General features: G+C 43.0%; 1 protein-coding gene across 5 annotated transcripts in view; it reads left to right on the forward strand.

The window, feature by feature from the left end:
- The window catches only part of APAF1 (apoptotic peptidase activating factor 1), a 66,417-nt gene extending 54,721 nt beyond the window's left edge, over nucleotides 1–11,696 (forward strand). For 4 of the 5 annotated variants that reach the window (XM_024579394.4, XM_053921931.2, XM_045186813.3 and 1 more), the window contains 5 exons: nucleotides 825–944; nucleotides 1,232–1,357; nucleotides 2,999–3,124; nucleotides 5,294–5,440; nucleotides 9,326–11,696. In XM_024579394.4, the coding sequence (XP_024435162.2) occupies nucleotides 825–944; nucleotides 1,232–1,357; nucleotides 2,999–3,124; nucleotides 5,294–5,440; nucleotides 9,326–9,472 (666 nt within the window). In that variant the 3' untranslated portion in view covers nucleotides 9,473–11,696. The remainder of the gene's footprint in view (nucleotides 1–824; nucleotides 945–1,231; nucleotides 1,358–2,998; nucleotides 3,125–5,293; nucleotides 5,441–9,325) is intronic. The other variant, XR_006653806.2, reaches the window with a different exon arrangement.
- The last annotated feature ends 2,962 nt before the right edge of the window (nucleotides 11,697–14,658 follow it).

Below are 14,658 nucleotides of genomic sequence, written 5' to 3' on the forward strand. Positions count from 1 at the left end.
CTTGTTTTCATTTAGTAATTAAAGGTTCTGTAAATGGGCATGACGTGGAAATAAAATTTCTGTTTACCTGCGTGCCTCATGGATGTTTATACGGCTTATTTTGTGCCAGTCACTTGTATTATTTCAGTTTCTTCTTCCCTTTTGCCTGAGGAGTTCTTCCTGGAGCTCCATGTGAAAAGTAATGTACTCTATCACCTCGTTTGTCATTTCTGAGGATTACTTTAGGTTATAGCTAAGATCTCTGAAGCTTGGAAATTCTGTGACCTTGTCTGAAGCTGCTCTTGGTCAGTTGTCCTTGCCAGACAAGGGCCAGTAGGATTCAGTAGCTTTAGCAGAGCTGAATCGGCCGACTTGCCTGCCTGTCTTGTTGAGGTTAGAAATCTGTGAATATGGGATTGGGATAATCTTCTCTGGAAAATTTAATCAGATGGTGAGCTCACTAGCATATCCTGGCTTTTCTCCATCTTCTGGTATAATTAACTGCTTTCCAAGAAAATGAAGAAAACAAATTTTATTTAGGAGGAAAAGTATTTTATTTTACCCCTAGTCAACTTATTTAACCTTAAGTTATTTTCTCTTCTCTCTGTAAAACAGGGACACCATATTCTTCCTTGGTATTCTTCTTTGTTTTACTGAAATGCAACGAGGATAAAAGACTTTAAACGGGAGCGTTTGAGATCTTGCTCCCAGGCATATGTCTTCAGTTTGACTCAAATAAACTCATAATAGTAAAAAAAAGGACTTTGGACAGTGAGCACATTCTTCCCTGCCCCTCAGTGGGATATTACGGAGAGGGTTGTAACACTTACTTCTTTGATATTCAGGTATGGCATTGGCAATCTGAGGACTATGTCTTTCTGCAAGCCCACCGGGAAACAGTGAAAGACTTTAGGCTCTTGAAAAATTCAAGACTACTTTCCTGGTCATTTGATGGCACAGTGAAGGTAATTTGAAGAACAGATTTCTTTTTTAAAAAGTATCCTAATGTTGTAGTGATTATATCGTGACAGCCAAAAGCAGGTGGATGACAAGTCACCACTTACATATTTGCATTTGTTCTCTCATGCGTGTTGTAAGTTTGCTGCAGTCACCTGTATCTGCTTTCTGTGCATGCACTTTTGTACTGAAAGGGCACCTAGAGGTCAAACCAGAATTGTGCTAAGGCTCTTGTTTTATAGGTCTGTCTTCTAGCTGATGATGTCAGTAATACAAAATGTTCTTGTCTTTGAAGGTATGGAATATTGCTACTGGGAAAGTAGAGAAGGACTTTGCCTGTCACCAGGACACAGTGCTTTCTTGTGACATTTCTGCTGATGCTGCCAAGTTTTCATCTACCTCTGCTGACAAGACTGCAAAGGTGGGTCGGTCAGTTGAAATGTGCATGCATGAAACTTTGGTATTGGTTATGTGTTATGGGTCCAAATAATGTACAAAGTGAATAATGAGTTTCTATTTGCATGTCTGTCATATTTTGTGAGTTTTTGGAGGATTCCCATTGGCAATTTAGTTGGTGTCAAATAGATTAAATGAATGACATTAAGGACTTTTGATTTCTCCCTTACTGATTACTTTTTGTTTGTTACTAATCAGATGCAATCGAAGGCATATTATAGTCAATAAAAAGCATTGAAAGGAGTTTACATTTAATTGCACATTCAGAGTAAGTTTTTATATAATTGATACAAAGTTGATGGTTCTGAGAAATCACATTCCAGTGAAATGATGCTGCCTTTTGGGGATGTTGAATACTCCATTCTCTTCTTTTTTTATCCATCTTTGTTAATGGCACTGTTATCCACCCATCTTTCCAAACCACAAACCTTGGAATCGCATGGACTCTATCCTGTCTTTGGTGCTCTGTTCATTACTTCTGAGTCTCTTGGATCCTCCTCTCCTCCTTGCTCCCACCCTTAAGACCAGGCCCTCTTCCTTCGGTGGTCTGCACCTCCTCCAGTGTATCTCCCCTCACTGCTCTTTGCGTCCCTGCTGAAACACCTCTGCGACCTGGCGGTTTGTAAGCCAGATTCACAGCTCATCACCAGCTCTTTCTGCTACATTGTTCCATCTGTGCCAGGCTACTGCTCCCTCGTCTTTTTGTGCACACTGTTAACTTTGGCTCGACGCAGCCTTCTATTCCTTTTTTACACCGAAGCATTATGACTCATTCTTCCAGACCTAGATTTGATGTCAGCTCTTCAGTGAACCCTTTCCGGCCCTCAGGCAGGATTAGCTGCTTCACCGTCCCTGTGCCCATTACACATCACTCACATTTATTAGAGCATTTACTTCACACAACTGTCCACTTAACCACTCATAAGCCAGTATTCCTGACTAAGTTACAAACTTTTCAAGGACAGGGACTGCACCCAGTTCATGTTTGTGCCACCAGATCTCAGCGCACAGTGCCTGGAAGATGGTGGGTTTTGGCTTATGCGTGTTGGATGGCGGTGACAAAACCGTCAGGGAGGATGTCGGAAGGGAAAGAACTGCATTTGACCGCCGGGATCGTAGGATGGGACAGTGACTACCCTGTAAGGAACACTTGCCCTGTGCTAGGAATTTCCATCTCTATTATTTAATCTTCGCGTCATAGGGGCTGTTGTGCCATGTCCCCATTTCACAGATGCAGAAACTGAAGCTGCAGCATCTTATGTGGGTTGTCCTGGGCCACAAGGAACTAGTAAGTAGTGGAGCCAGGACTCACAGTCGAGTCTGCGTCGGCACCACAGACCAGTCTCAACTCATTTACTGTTCGTCCTTCTAAATGGAAAGTTAAGACCTTTGATCCTTGAGTGGAAGTGAACTTGAGTAATTAGAGAAACTCAAAAACGAACAAGGTTGCGAGTGGGAACCTGGGCCTCCATGGAAGTTTATGAACTGTTGAAAGCTGGAACTTCTATGTGATCGACTCGGTGGCTAACTAGCACTCTAGGCGGGGTTTGCAGATGCTTATTTTGACTGTGTTTATTGCTCCTAAACAATCCTTATTGTCTTCCAGATTTGGAGTTTTGAACTCCCTTCCCCTCTTCATGAATTGGAGGGCCACAAAGGCTGTGTGCGCTGCTCTGCCTTCTCCGTGGACAGTTCCCTGTTGGCAACTGGTGATGACAATGGAGAAATCAGGGTAGGGTGCTTGCGGGCATGAAGAACTGCTCTTCGTGTATGTAGCTTGGGCAAGCCCTCTGCCCTGCTCTGGGGACCTTTGTTAACGTGACAAGGAAGCACCGTCCCTGGGTTCTGGATGGATAAGGCATTCTTTGTTTTGTTTCTTTTGCACGTTTTGTTCCCAGCTGCACTCTGCTGCAGAAAAGAATCCATTTGAGATTGAAGCACTTCCTCTGTATGTGAGGAGGCAGATGCCCTCGTTATTAGCAGTTGGTTCTCTGCTGTTAGCTTGAGAATGAGTCATCTTAATTCTTGGACCTGAACCAAAGGTGGTTTTTAGTGGCAGAATGTGAGGAAAACAATTTTGTAAATCATTATCTCGACCGTAAATGAAGGGCATATTCTGCTGCTTTCAGCACTGAAAGAACACATCTCTGGAAGCACCATCCCCATTAGCTAGTCGACATTTCCAGTGGGGCCTGTGGCCGTCCCCGTGGGACTGCCTGCCTCTGGTTGTGTCAGAAGGATCGGCCACTTGATGGGAGGAGAGTCTTGTTGTTTTCTATTTTTTCTTTCTTCTTTTTTTTTTTTTACAAAGAAGGATATACAATTCAAGGCGTAGGTATGTAATGCTGAAGAATGAGAGAGTGTGCAGCTGGCAGGAATACAGGCGTTATCAGATGGGCTTTCCAGGAAGAAGATTCTCCTGCTTGAGGACCAAGTAATCTTCTCTATACCGTTCTTACAAATGCCACATCCTCTGAAGTGGCAGGGCTGTTTTGGGAACATTCGTTTTCCTAAGCTCTCATCTTAGATGAAAGGGCTTCTTTACTGGTTATGAGGCAGTGTTTCATTTTTCAGAAACCCCTGAAGGAAAAAATTGCCTCTCTATCTTATATCTAGCTGTCTTACCGAATTCTTTCTAACGAGTTTTGCCATTTGATTCTTCTTTTTTTCTTTTTTGGTACTTTTATGGCCTTATTCATTCATTCATTCATTCATTCATTCATATTACTTCATTTCAATGAGTTTAGGGATAAGTGCATGCCGTTGAAACCATCCACCATCAGGCCATGGGCACCTTCATCACCTCCCAAAGATCCCTCCCATCCTCTGTATTATTTTTCTTGTCTGTGGTAATAACACTTCACATAAGGTGTACCTTCATCTTAGAAAATCTTAAATACACACACCCTCGCTGGTGTGGCTCAGTGGATTGAGCACCGGCCTGGAACAGAAACCTCACTGGTTCGGTTCCCAGTCAGGGCACGTGCCTGGGTTGCTGGTCAGGTCAACTGGTTGATGTATCTCTCGCACATTGACATTTCTCTCCCTCTCTTTCTCCCTCCTTTTCCATCTCTCTAAAAATAAATAAATAAAATCTTTAAAAAAACAGGAAATTTGAAATACACAGTACAGTATATATGTCTTGCATAACAACCTTTGCATCCTTTGGCCATAACCTTCCCATTTTCTCCTCCTCTTAGCCCCCCGGATGATCACCATTCAATTTTCTGTTCATGAGTTTGACTATTTTAGACGGCATGTCATTCTTTTGGATTTTCTAATACATTTACATATGATGACTTCGATATTTTTATGCCTCTATTTTTAATCGGATAGGCATTTCTTTGAGAAATTGGAGTACTGCTTATATATTGTCACTGGAAATAAATAGAAATATTAGCATCTGTGAGTAATTATGTTGTTTATAAGAGTCTAGTAAAATACTCTCTCTCTGTATATACATATCCGTGCTGGGACTTCTGGGTGTTTGTTTTAACTTAGTGTTTAAAATACATGCTTAACACGTTTGAATGACATCTGCCACATTCTAAGTGATAGATCTTAGACTAGAATTTCTTTCTTAAAAATTAAATTTATTGGGGCAACATTTCTTTGTTTTTTTGAGGTAGCTTATATGTTAGGTCTTGTTTATTTCTTGTTTTTCCCATCATTTTCTCTTTAATAAGTGAAAAGAGCCACAGTGTTTTTTTGGGGGGTATAGTCAATGATAAATATTGTAAGTAAAGCGTTTTTTAAAAATTTGAACAGGACGGATTACAATCTAAAAAAATTCCTAAAATATCAGTAACTTGATTTCCAAATATGTTTCATGTGAGATAGAAATATATACCACATTTCTGGATAATCCTGGTAGTGAATTGTGTGTTTCATGTCTGCGTAGATATGGAATGTGTCAGACGGGGAGCTTCTTCATTTATGTGCTCCAATTTCCATAGAAGAAGGAGCCGCTACCCACGGAGGCTGGGTGACCGACCTCTGCTTTTCTCCAGATAGCAGAACGCTCGTCTCTGCCGGGGGCTATCTTAAGGTAAGAGTGTGCTAAAGACTGTGAAAGAAGAGAACAGCCTGTGTCCCATTTTCCAAGCTGTTTTTACTTCCCGTGTCTCAGTTGGTCCTCGTACAGCCCAGCAGAGTGCAAGGGCTGTTCCTGTTGTCCCCGTTTTGTGGGGGGGAGACTGGGAGATGCAAGGCTGCTTTCCTCAGGTCTCTTGGAAGTTTTGGCGGCAGTGTTGGGGATGCTCTCGGCCTGGAGCTCTCAGACTGCCCCGTACAAAGTCTTAGATGATCAGGATGACTAGAGGGTGGGGCGTTTAACTTTATTTTATTTCTACCCCATAGTTATTAACTATTTGGATTGAAAGTCTTTAAAAACTTTTCTGAGATTTTCTTTAAGTATTATTAATAATGGTAGTAGTATTAATAACACTGGTGGGAGCATATTGCTTTTATAGTTTACAAAATGCTTTACTTATATCACCTCATTAGCCAGTTTTGTGAGGCTTAAATTTTATTATCTTTGGTTTATAGATGAGAAAGGTGATATTCATGGAGAGCTGTGTCTTCCCTAAAACTGCGTAGTTAATTGGCATATACAAACTCAGGAGTGACTGCTGTGGCCAAAGCTTGAGTGTTGTGGTGCCTCGGGGTCATTTTTTGGCTCTTGCATCTGTTAATCCATCCATTCAATAAGTTGTGTTAAGTGTCCACTGTGTGACGAGACACTGCTGTGTGGCACAGTATTTAAACTTGGTTCCTGCCAGCTGGTGCCTTACAGTCTATGGGGGAAGCAGACAGTAAACTAATAAAATCTCTGAAGTGTAGGAGGGGTTCTGGGACACGTTTGCATGTGGATAGTAAAGGCACAAAGGAGAGGAGCGAACATTCTACCTTCGGGCGTTAGCAGAGGCCCCCGTCTGTGGAGGGGGACGCTTGAGGTGAGAGTTTGAAATGGTGGTTTGCTCAGGAAAGGGGTCCAAGATGATGCTGTATGTTGTACTGACCACTTTGAATAGATCCCTAGTAAATTAGATCTTATGAGACTGTTATTATCTCTTACTGAAGACGTTCAAGTGTAGGAGATGATTCTAATTGTCTAACACAATGTAGATGTTAAAAAATATTTGCATGAATGAGTTGAAGTTTTTGGTAATACGAGACCCATGTAATTGTAATTTTACTCAGCATAAAAATTTATCAAAAAAGATGAATAAGAGAGCAGGTTTTAGCTCTACAGGAGGATGTGCACTAGGATCCCTGTACAAGTTTACGTTTAAAATGCAACACTGTACAGCATGTTGCATTACCCTGTCTTTCCTTGGCACGCCTGACTTGTTCACTAGGTCGGGGAGGCTGTCAGCACTTGTCCTCCTGTGACAAGAGGATGAACTCACCCGCTCTGAGGGTGGTGCTTAGAATGGCGGCGTTGCTGTTTTTGGGTTGGGAGCTGGGAGTCTTGCCTGCTCGTTATTAACAGCTAAAAAACTGCTGTGACACTGAGCTTCTAGAGACCGTGTCGTTTGATGCTCTGGGGCCCCTCGAAGGCTGTTCCATAATCCGGAGTCTGGCTCACAAGATGTGATAGAGGTCGATGACCAGGTTTCCAGACTTCTTGGAGAACCCTGAAATAAAGCAGCAGAATAGATGGCTGTACTGTAGAGGTTAACGCCTTAAGGGCGGAAGAGCCTGTCACCTGTGTATTTAGTCTCTGTTTGTGACAGGCAGGCGGTTCCTCCCTCTGGTGAAGCTGAGGGTGATGGAGCCCTGCCAGCCTCCACCCAGCATGTTAAGGAGACGTCCAAAGCGCAGAGCAAATTAAAAGTAAAATGGAGCAGCTGCCGTAGTGTCCAAGAAAATAGGCCTTTTGAATCTGTTTACTTTAGAATCCAGGTTGTATAAATTGAATGTCAATAAGATAAAGTAGGTATCCAGTAGCTAAAAAGCCCTTTACTTTAAAAATTGTTCCTATTTGTAAATTTAAAAAGTGCTGTAATTTAGCTTTTTACCTGTGTTATGCCACAGGGTATATACCGTTAGAATGACAAGAAACCCGCATCAGTTCATACTCATGAGGAGAAAAGCTGATTTAAAATATGGAATGCATGGCGAAGAATGCAGGGTTGCCATTACTTAGAGGCAGTAGGCGGATGGTCAGGAGAGTGAGCCTTGGGGCCCAGCGCCTGAGTTCAGGGCCGGGCTCTGCTACTCATTCGCTTTGTTAAGTTCATATTCTTATTAATCACAGGATGACTTTAACTCACTGTGCCTCTCTTTTCTTATCTGTAAAATGGGCACAATAATTTCTGCCTGTGGGGTCGGGAGGATTAAAGCACTTATAAATAGTGGCACATAGTGTGCCCTGAGTGAATGTTAGCTGCGGTTTATTTAAAGTTCACTGTGTCCCTTAGAGCAGTTTTAGGTTCACAGCAAAATTGAGCTGCACCTACCCAGCCCCACCCCCGTGCGTACACAACCTCCCCCTCTGTCGACACCCCTGCCAGAGTGGTACGTGTTACAGTTGATGAGTGTTCATTGACACAACCTCATCACCCAAAGCCCGTGGTTGGCATCAGGGTTCACCTGTGAATTTTGACAAATGTGTAATGGCACGTGTCCACCATTGTAGGGCCTTACAGAATGGTTTCTCTGCCCCACAAATCCCCTGTATTAGCTGTCACTTCTGTATCACTGCTTTGTAGCGTATACTCAACTTCGTGACTGGTGTGGTGTTTCCACGTAGAGTGGTCTGTTTTAACAGAGGACAGCTGGTGGGAGCGCTGATGGGGAAGCCAGAGACTGTGGCACCTCTGCCACCTCCTGGCAGGGTCATCTTGGGTGATGAGGCCTCTCTTCTCTTGGAACCCTGGTTTCCTTCTGTTTAAATTGAGGCAGTTCCTGGGTGTTCCCTCAGAGCCCACTGCCTCTGGGTTTGCCCCCAGCACCTGAAAACTGAGTCTTCTCTCAAGCAGGTGCAATGTGTCCTCTGCTGTCTTGATTACGTTGGTATTTTACAAAGCAAAAGTGTCAGTTCTGGAAGATTTCAAGTTAGTCCATGTTGCTTCAGTGAGGTTTACTAAAGTCCATGGGGTATACTTTTACCAGTTGTTACTACTGATAGTGAGCATGGAAACCAACTCAGTCAGACGCGCAAGGCAGAGGGGGAGGCACTGCCATGGACGCAAAAGTGGTCACACCATTACTGCGTTCATAGTACTCAGAATCTGGATGTACCGAGCCCTTTTCAAAAGGTGTTCATGTGTGGTGTCTCTTTTGCCCTCATTTTAGCTGTGACATATATGAATAAGCTTTATGATACCCATTTGGTAATGAATATAAATATTGTTAGAATCTTAGCAAGTTCAGTGATTGGGAGGAGAAAGGGAGGACTCGGCCAGAGCACCTGCTGTATTTGAGGTGTTCATCATTTGTTTAGCACATACGTGCACAGAGTATTTTATACTGAAACTTGGTCATCGGCCCTTGAGTCACTCCCGATGAAAGGGAAGATCCAGTGGAGAGGACAGTCTGTCCTGTAGCCCAGATTATGAGTGGTCTTGGTGTCTGCAAGGGGGACTTTTTCTGTCCGTTCCACTGAGGACCTGCAGACAGGAGAGCTCAGTCCAGCCACGGCCCTAGTGGACTTTGTGTGGCCTTGTGTCGGACGCCCTCGACAGGCTGCCTGTTTCTTCAGTGCACTTCGAGTGCAGGTAGGTGCAGGGTAGCTGGGAGACAGTCACCAGGGTTGATCAGGGAAGGCTCATCTGGTTGGTAGTAACTGTATTCAGCGGCTGCTTTCCTGCTGTTTGCTTGAAGTTTGGGCATGGGGAGCTGACAGGGTGCAGGATCTGTCTGGCACTGCAGACTGCCGCACAGTATAATCACCGTTCTAACAGGAATTCTGCTTTTCTCTGCACAGTGGTGGAATGTTGTCACTGGGGAATCCTCACAGACCTTCTACACAAATGGAACCAACCTTAAGAAAATACATGTGGCCCCTGACTTCAAAACATATGTGACTGTTGATAATCTTGGTATTTTATATATTCTACAGATTTTAGAGTGAAATAGTTAAGCATTAATGTAAGTGGAACCCTTTTAAATTTTGAATTGGAAAAAATTGTGATGAACTCGTATTACGACTTTTTATAAAGCTGTGAATTGTTTTGCAGTATTGCATTCACTACAAAAGTGTTTGTGGTTGGGTCAGTAATACTAATGTAGCTTTTCCCCAAATGAACACACTTTTAATCTTGTTTTTCATAGTCATTATCATTATTTTTAACAATTTGTCTTTAAGATGCAAATGAAAATGTAAATATGTTCCTTATTATACTGTTGGCAAAATGATCTCTTGATACATTCAAATTGGTTGACATAATTAATGGGGATAATTTGAAAGAAATATGTGGTTTTTAATAGGCTCATTACGAGGCCCGTGCCTCAGACTGGCAGTGGCCTGCTTTCCAGCCACACGTACCTCACCGGGGTATAGTTTTCCCAAATACAATCTGGGAGCTTATTTGCACCCCTAAAATTTGCTTTAACAATATTGTGTCTGTGTGCAAAATTTGCAGTATTTCCTTTAATTCACTAGATAAGTGAGTCTTGGATTTCAAAGGTTCTTTCTGTGCAATAAAAATCGTGTGTGATGGAGAGAGTAGATTTTATTGGTCTACCTTTTTCTCAATAGCCGAGGGCAGCCGGTGCTGTAACTGGACTCCAGCAGTCAGTCTCTGAGCTGCACGCTCTCCTGCTCTCTGATTTTTTTTTTATGTACCAGACCTTTTTCTTAATCTTCACTTTTTTCTCTTTTTAAAAGCAATTTCTCCACAGTAAAATATTAGTAAACCAGATTAATTGGGGAGAAGCCAATTGTATAAGTTTTAATAAGAGTTTTTCTAAGAAATATAAAATAGTAAGAAATCATTTTCTTCTAATCCCATTTACTTTTAGATGAATGGCATGCCAGTGCTGTTCTCTTAGTGAATTTCAGAACCAGAAGTCACTGTGACTTTGGACGGATCACCTTTAGCCCCCCAACCAGTCTGTCTTCCTTCCCTTCTCTCCTAATCTGCTTCCCACCCCTCCCTCCCTCCCTGGTTAATCAGAAAAGATAGCTGCCGACGGTGGGGGAGAAGCCCGGCAGCATCAATAATCTGACCTCTTGATTAGGAACCTGAATTGCAGCTTAAAGCTAAACATTTCCCCAGAAATTTATTAAGGGAAATGCTGATAAATTAACAGTAGATGTGGTTATCACATTAAAAAAACAACCAGAATTCAAACATTTTTGTTGCTGTAACAGGGCATTAGGGTTAACAGTAGGTAGGCCATGAACGAGTTTTTTATTTTATTCAAATTTTTATTTTTAAATTGATTTGAGAGAGGAAGGGAGAAAGAGAAACACTGATTTGCTGTTCCACTTATTTATGCATTCATTGGTGCCCTGAGTGGGAATTGAACCCACAACCTTGGTATATTGGGATGATGTTTTAACCAACTGAAACACCCAACCAGAGCCTGTGAACCAGTTTTTATTGTTATTGCATATTAGTAGATATGGGTGGGTAGCGGCAATAGACCACTCCAGATGTATTTTAGATTAGATGTTCCTATTTAGTATTTCAGAGAACCATAAATAGTGTGAATAAAATCTTGTACATTGTTAAGGAGGTTTTTGGTTTTTTTTTTTAAATGATGGGTTGAGGAACTAGTTACAGACTTACTGTGATTTAAGCAAATATAATGTGAAATCTTAATTTTATAAAAGAAATTTCTGTAAATGGTATGCTTTGCTTAGAGTATCCACATCATAATTTGATCTGCATACAATGTTTGGGAGCTCACTTGTAGCTCAGAGTATAAAGTATTAACTTTGGAATTAACCACACTTGACCATGAACAAACATCAGCCTTTAAAAGGCCTTGATTGGCCTTTGTCTAAAAAGTAGATGAAAAGGAAAAATGGGGAGGAAGAAAGGCCACACAGGGAGCGAAGAGGAGGCTACCAGGCTGCAGCGGCCAGCTTCACGGCGGCTCAGGTGGTCGGTCGGGGGGCATTGCTTGTGCTTGCAGACCAGCATGTTCATGCGTGTATTGGAAGTTATATTGCATTTTATATACATGTAAAGTTTTTTTACATTGTATGTGTCTTACATGTTTGGATAACTGTTAATTTTATATTTATGATACAGTTTACATGATTTTCTTTTGCCTTTGTATACATTTTAATACATGAATTAAAAACATTTATAAAAATAAAATTCCAAAGATACTTTTGAAAAACATTTTCAGATTGTTTGAGACTCCTTGCTTGTCCTCTATTGCTTAGAAAACAAATGTGGAAGATTCTTTAAAATAAATCCATCAACCTTTCTAGGATGTGTTATCAGCTATGTGTAATTCAGTTCTATCAAAATTTTCTGTCTCCCCAGTCTGTCCGATTGCCACCTGGTGTAGCTGGCATGGAGAAGACTCTGTGAAGAACAGAATTCATTCATTAGTTCTCCCATTCAGTAAATACTTACTGAGCGCTACCATGTGCCTGGCATTTTTGTAGGAAATAGCAGCGAGCAAAACGAAGTCCTCGCCCTATTGCAGTTGGGTGCTGGGTTGGGTGCAGTTGGGTGGACGAAGAGTAAATAAGTAAAATCTGTAGTCTGTTAGTTGTGATAATATTAGTTGCAATATTGTGTGTAAATGGGGAGGGGGAGGGTTACAGTTTTAGAGGGAGTTGCTCAGTGAGAAGGTGACGCTTGAGTACAGACCTGACAGGTGAGAGAATGAGTTGTGCAGGTGTCTGGCGAGCATGCCTAAGGGGGAGCACAGCAAGTGCAAGGACTTCAGTGTGGGAGGGGTAGGTCTGTCTGGGACCGGCCAGGAGCCAGGGTGGCTGGAGAAGACCGCGTGGAGGAGTATAATAGGAGGCGCACTCTGGAGGGCCTCCAGGAGCTTGTAGATGGGTTGCAGCCGTGGAGTGGTTTGACTCGTGGGGCCAATTGACAGGCCAGAAGCAGGGAGACCAATGAAAAGCTTTTGCAATAAACTAGGCAAAACGAAGGCAGGTAGACTAGAGTAGCAGCAGTAGAGTTTGGATTCTGGATATATTTTGAAGATAAGAGTTAATGGATTGGACAGAGGTTGTGAGAGAGAGAATTCAAGAATGATACCAAGGTTTTGGCCTGTTTGGCTTGAGCAACTAGGAAGAATCGAGTTGCCCTTAACTGAGATGAAGAACAATGAGAGGAGCGGGTTGTCGGGCATAGTAGCTTTCAGGTGGTCATTCCGCATCCAGGTGGAGCTGTTGAGCAACTGGTTGGATCACAGGGTCTGGAGTTTGTGAGAAGAGTCTGTGATGGAGATAGGAATCACGTGAGTCATGGGTGAACCAGTGGCTCTCAAAACGACAGAACCAGAAGAGAGCAGCAGTGAGATGGGCGTAGAGGAGGCCCAGGACTAAGTCCAGGTTGGTGAGATGAGGGACCAGCACAGGGGGCGGAGAAGGACCAGCAAAGACCAGAAACAGCACGTTAGTGTGGTGTGCGTGCTGAGCACAGTGGGGGTGGGTGCCTTCACTCAGTGTGACCTTGGGCAAAATTCCCTTAATGGCTGGCGTGTTCAGCCACCTACCCCACTTGCCCTGAATGTGTACTGTGTGCCAAGCACTATTTTAAGCAGCAGCCAAGGTAATGAATGAGTACATTTTAGTTGTGGGGGAGATTGGGGACAACAGATAATAAGAAAACAAGACAAAAGCAGCAGACTTTCACAGATAAGTCTGTGAAATGCTTCTCGGGGTGGTGGTGAGGATTTAATAAGACAGTGCTCATAAAGTACTCATCTCAGTGCTTGGACCAAGAAAGTTCTCAGTGAGAAGTGCTCCGTGGTGTTTAGGTCCCATCATCTTTGGCCTGGCGACAGGTCCCCAGCTGTCATCTCTGCCACCTGGAGCTGGGCCTGCTGTGTGCTCTCTTGCTTCTGTGGCTTTGTACACAATGTTCTGTCTTCCTTGCTGCCCCCCCTCACCCCCACCTCGGTTTTTTTCTCCCAATTCCTTCTTATTTTCCATATGTCCTTTGAGATGACCCCTGTGCTGTCCGGTAGCATCCTCTTTTCTCTTGTGTGTCCCTCAGTGCGCTGTGTCCTTTACTTATTGGAGTCCTGCATTAGAGCAGAAGCTCTGTGAAAGCCAGGTCTGTGCCTTTTATACCAGAGTCTCACATAAGCCTGGCTCCAGCTGGAGCCTCTATAAGTATTTGTGCATGATTGGAACTCCGGTGTGCCTGTGCCCAAAGCACGTTCTGTGTTCTTCTCTGCACTGGGGCTGTGCAGGCGGTCGGATTGAGATGCAGCACGTCGCCGGCCTTCCCATTTTAGTTTGGCCTTTTATTGTCAGGCAGTTTTAGGGAAAAGTAAAACTTCTTTTGGATAGAAAAGATTTTTTTCCATATTATATGGAATGAATTAACATATCTGTGGAGTGTTTAACTTGCCAAGTTTGGGAATCTATGACTCAACGAATGTTTTATGTTATAATTTACTAACCTTTAGAGAAAGAGAAAATGATTTTCTGATAATTCTTAGTCTCTGAACACTGTCACTTGAACAGATTTCCTTGCACATAACCCCTCCCCTTAAGACCACAGATAAACAGTTATTAAAATGTCTGCATAAGCCATCAGCTGCTGTTGGGCCGTGAGTTTAACCACAGAATTGTTGTGTCGTGTACATTCATGTGGAAGGGGCAGGAGAATTTGTATCAAGCCTGGGACTCGTCAGAGACCAGGGCTTTAAAGTCCTTTGGTGTCAGCAGCGACTGACTTCTGAATAAGGTGATGTGAGGAGGCCAGAAGCCGGGGAATTCTCATTTCAATTATGATTCAGGAAAGTGAGTTGCAGGTATTCACTGTCAATTCATTTATGAGGTCAGGCTTTCGGAACTGGGAATACTGCTTGTCAACACAGAAGGGAAGAGAAAAACCTGCCTCTGATTTCCCATCACCCAGGGCTAGAATAAGAAGCTAGAGAGAGCGTTCCAAAGCCAAGTTTGTGCCTGGCGGTTCTGAGCAACTGATTGAACTGGAGAACACCCAGCAGGTGAGTGATGACTCCTGCTTAGCATCTGGGTGGCTGTCCTGAGGAGCTGGAGCAAACGTTCACATTCATCCAAACAAATCTTTATCACCTCCCTACGCTAGGCAGCACCCAGCCCTTATTTGATCTGCACAGCAAGTGGGGTGGATTTGCAGA

Source organism: Desmodus rotundus, chromosome 3, assembly GCF_022682495.2.
Source record: "Desmodus rotundus isolate HL8 chromosome 3, HLdesRot8A.1, whole genome shotgun sequence".
Classification (NCBI taxonomy): Eukaryota; Metazoa; Chordata; class Mammalia; order Chiroptera; family Phyllostomidae; genus Desmodus; species Desmodus rotundus.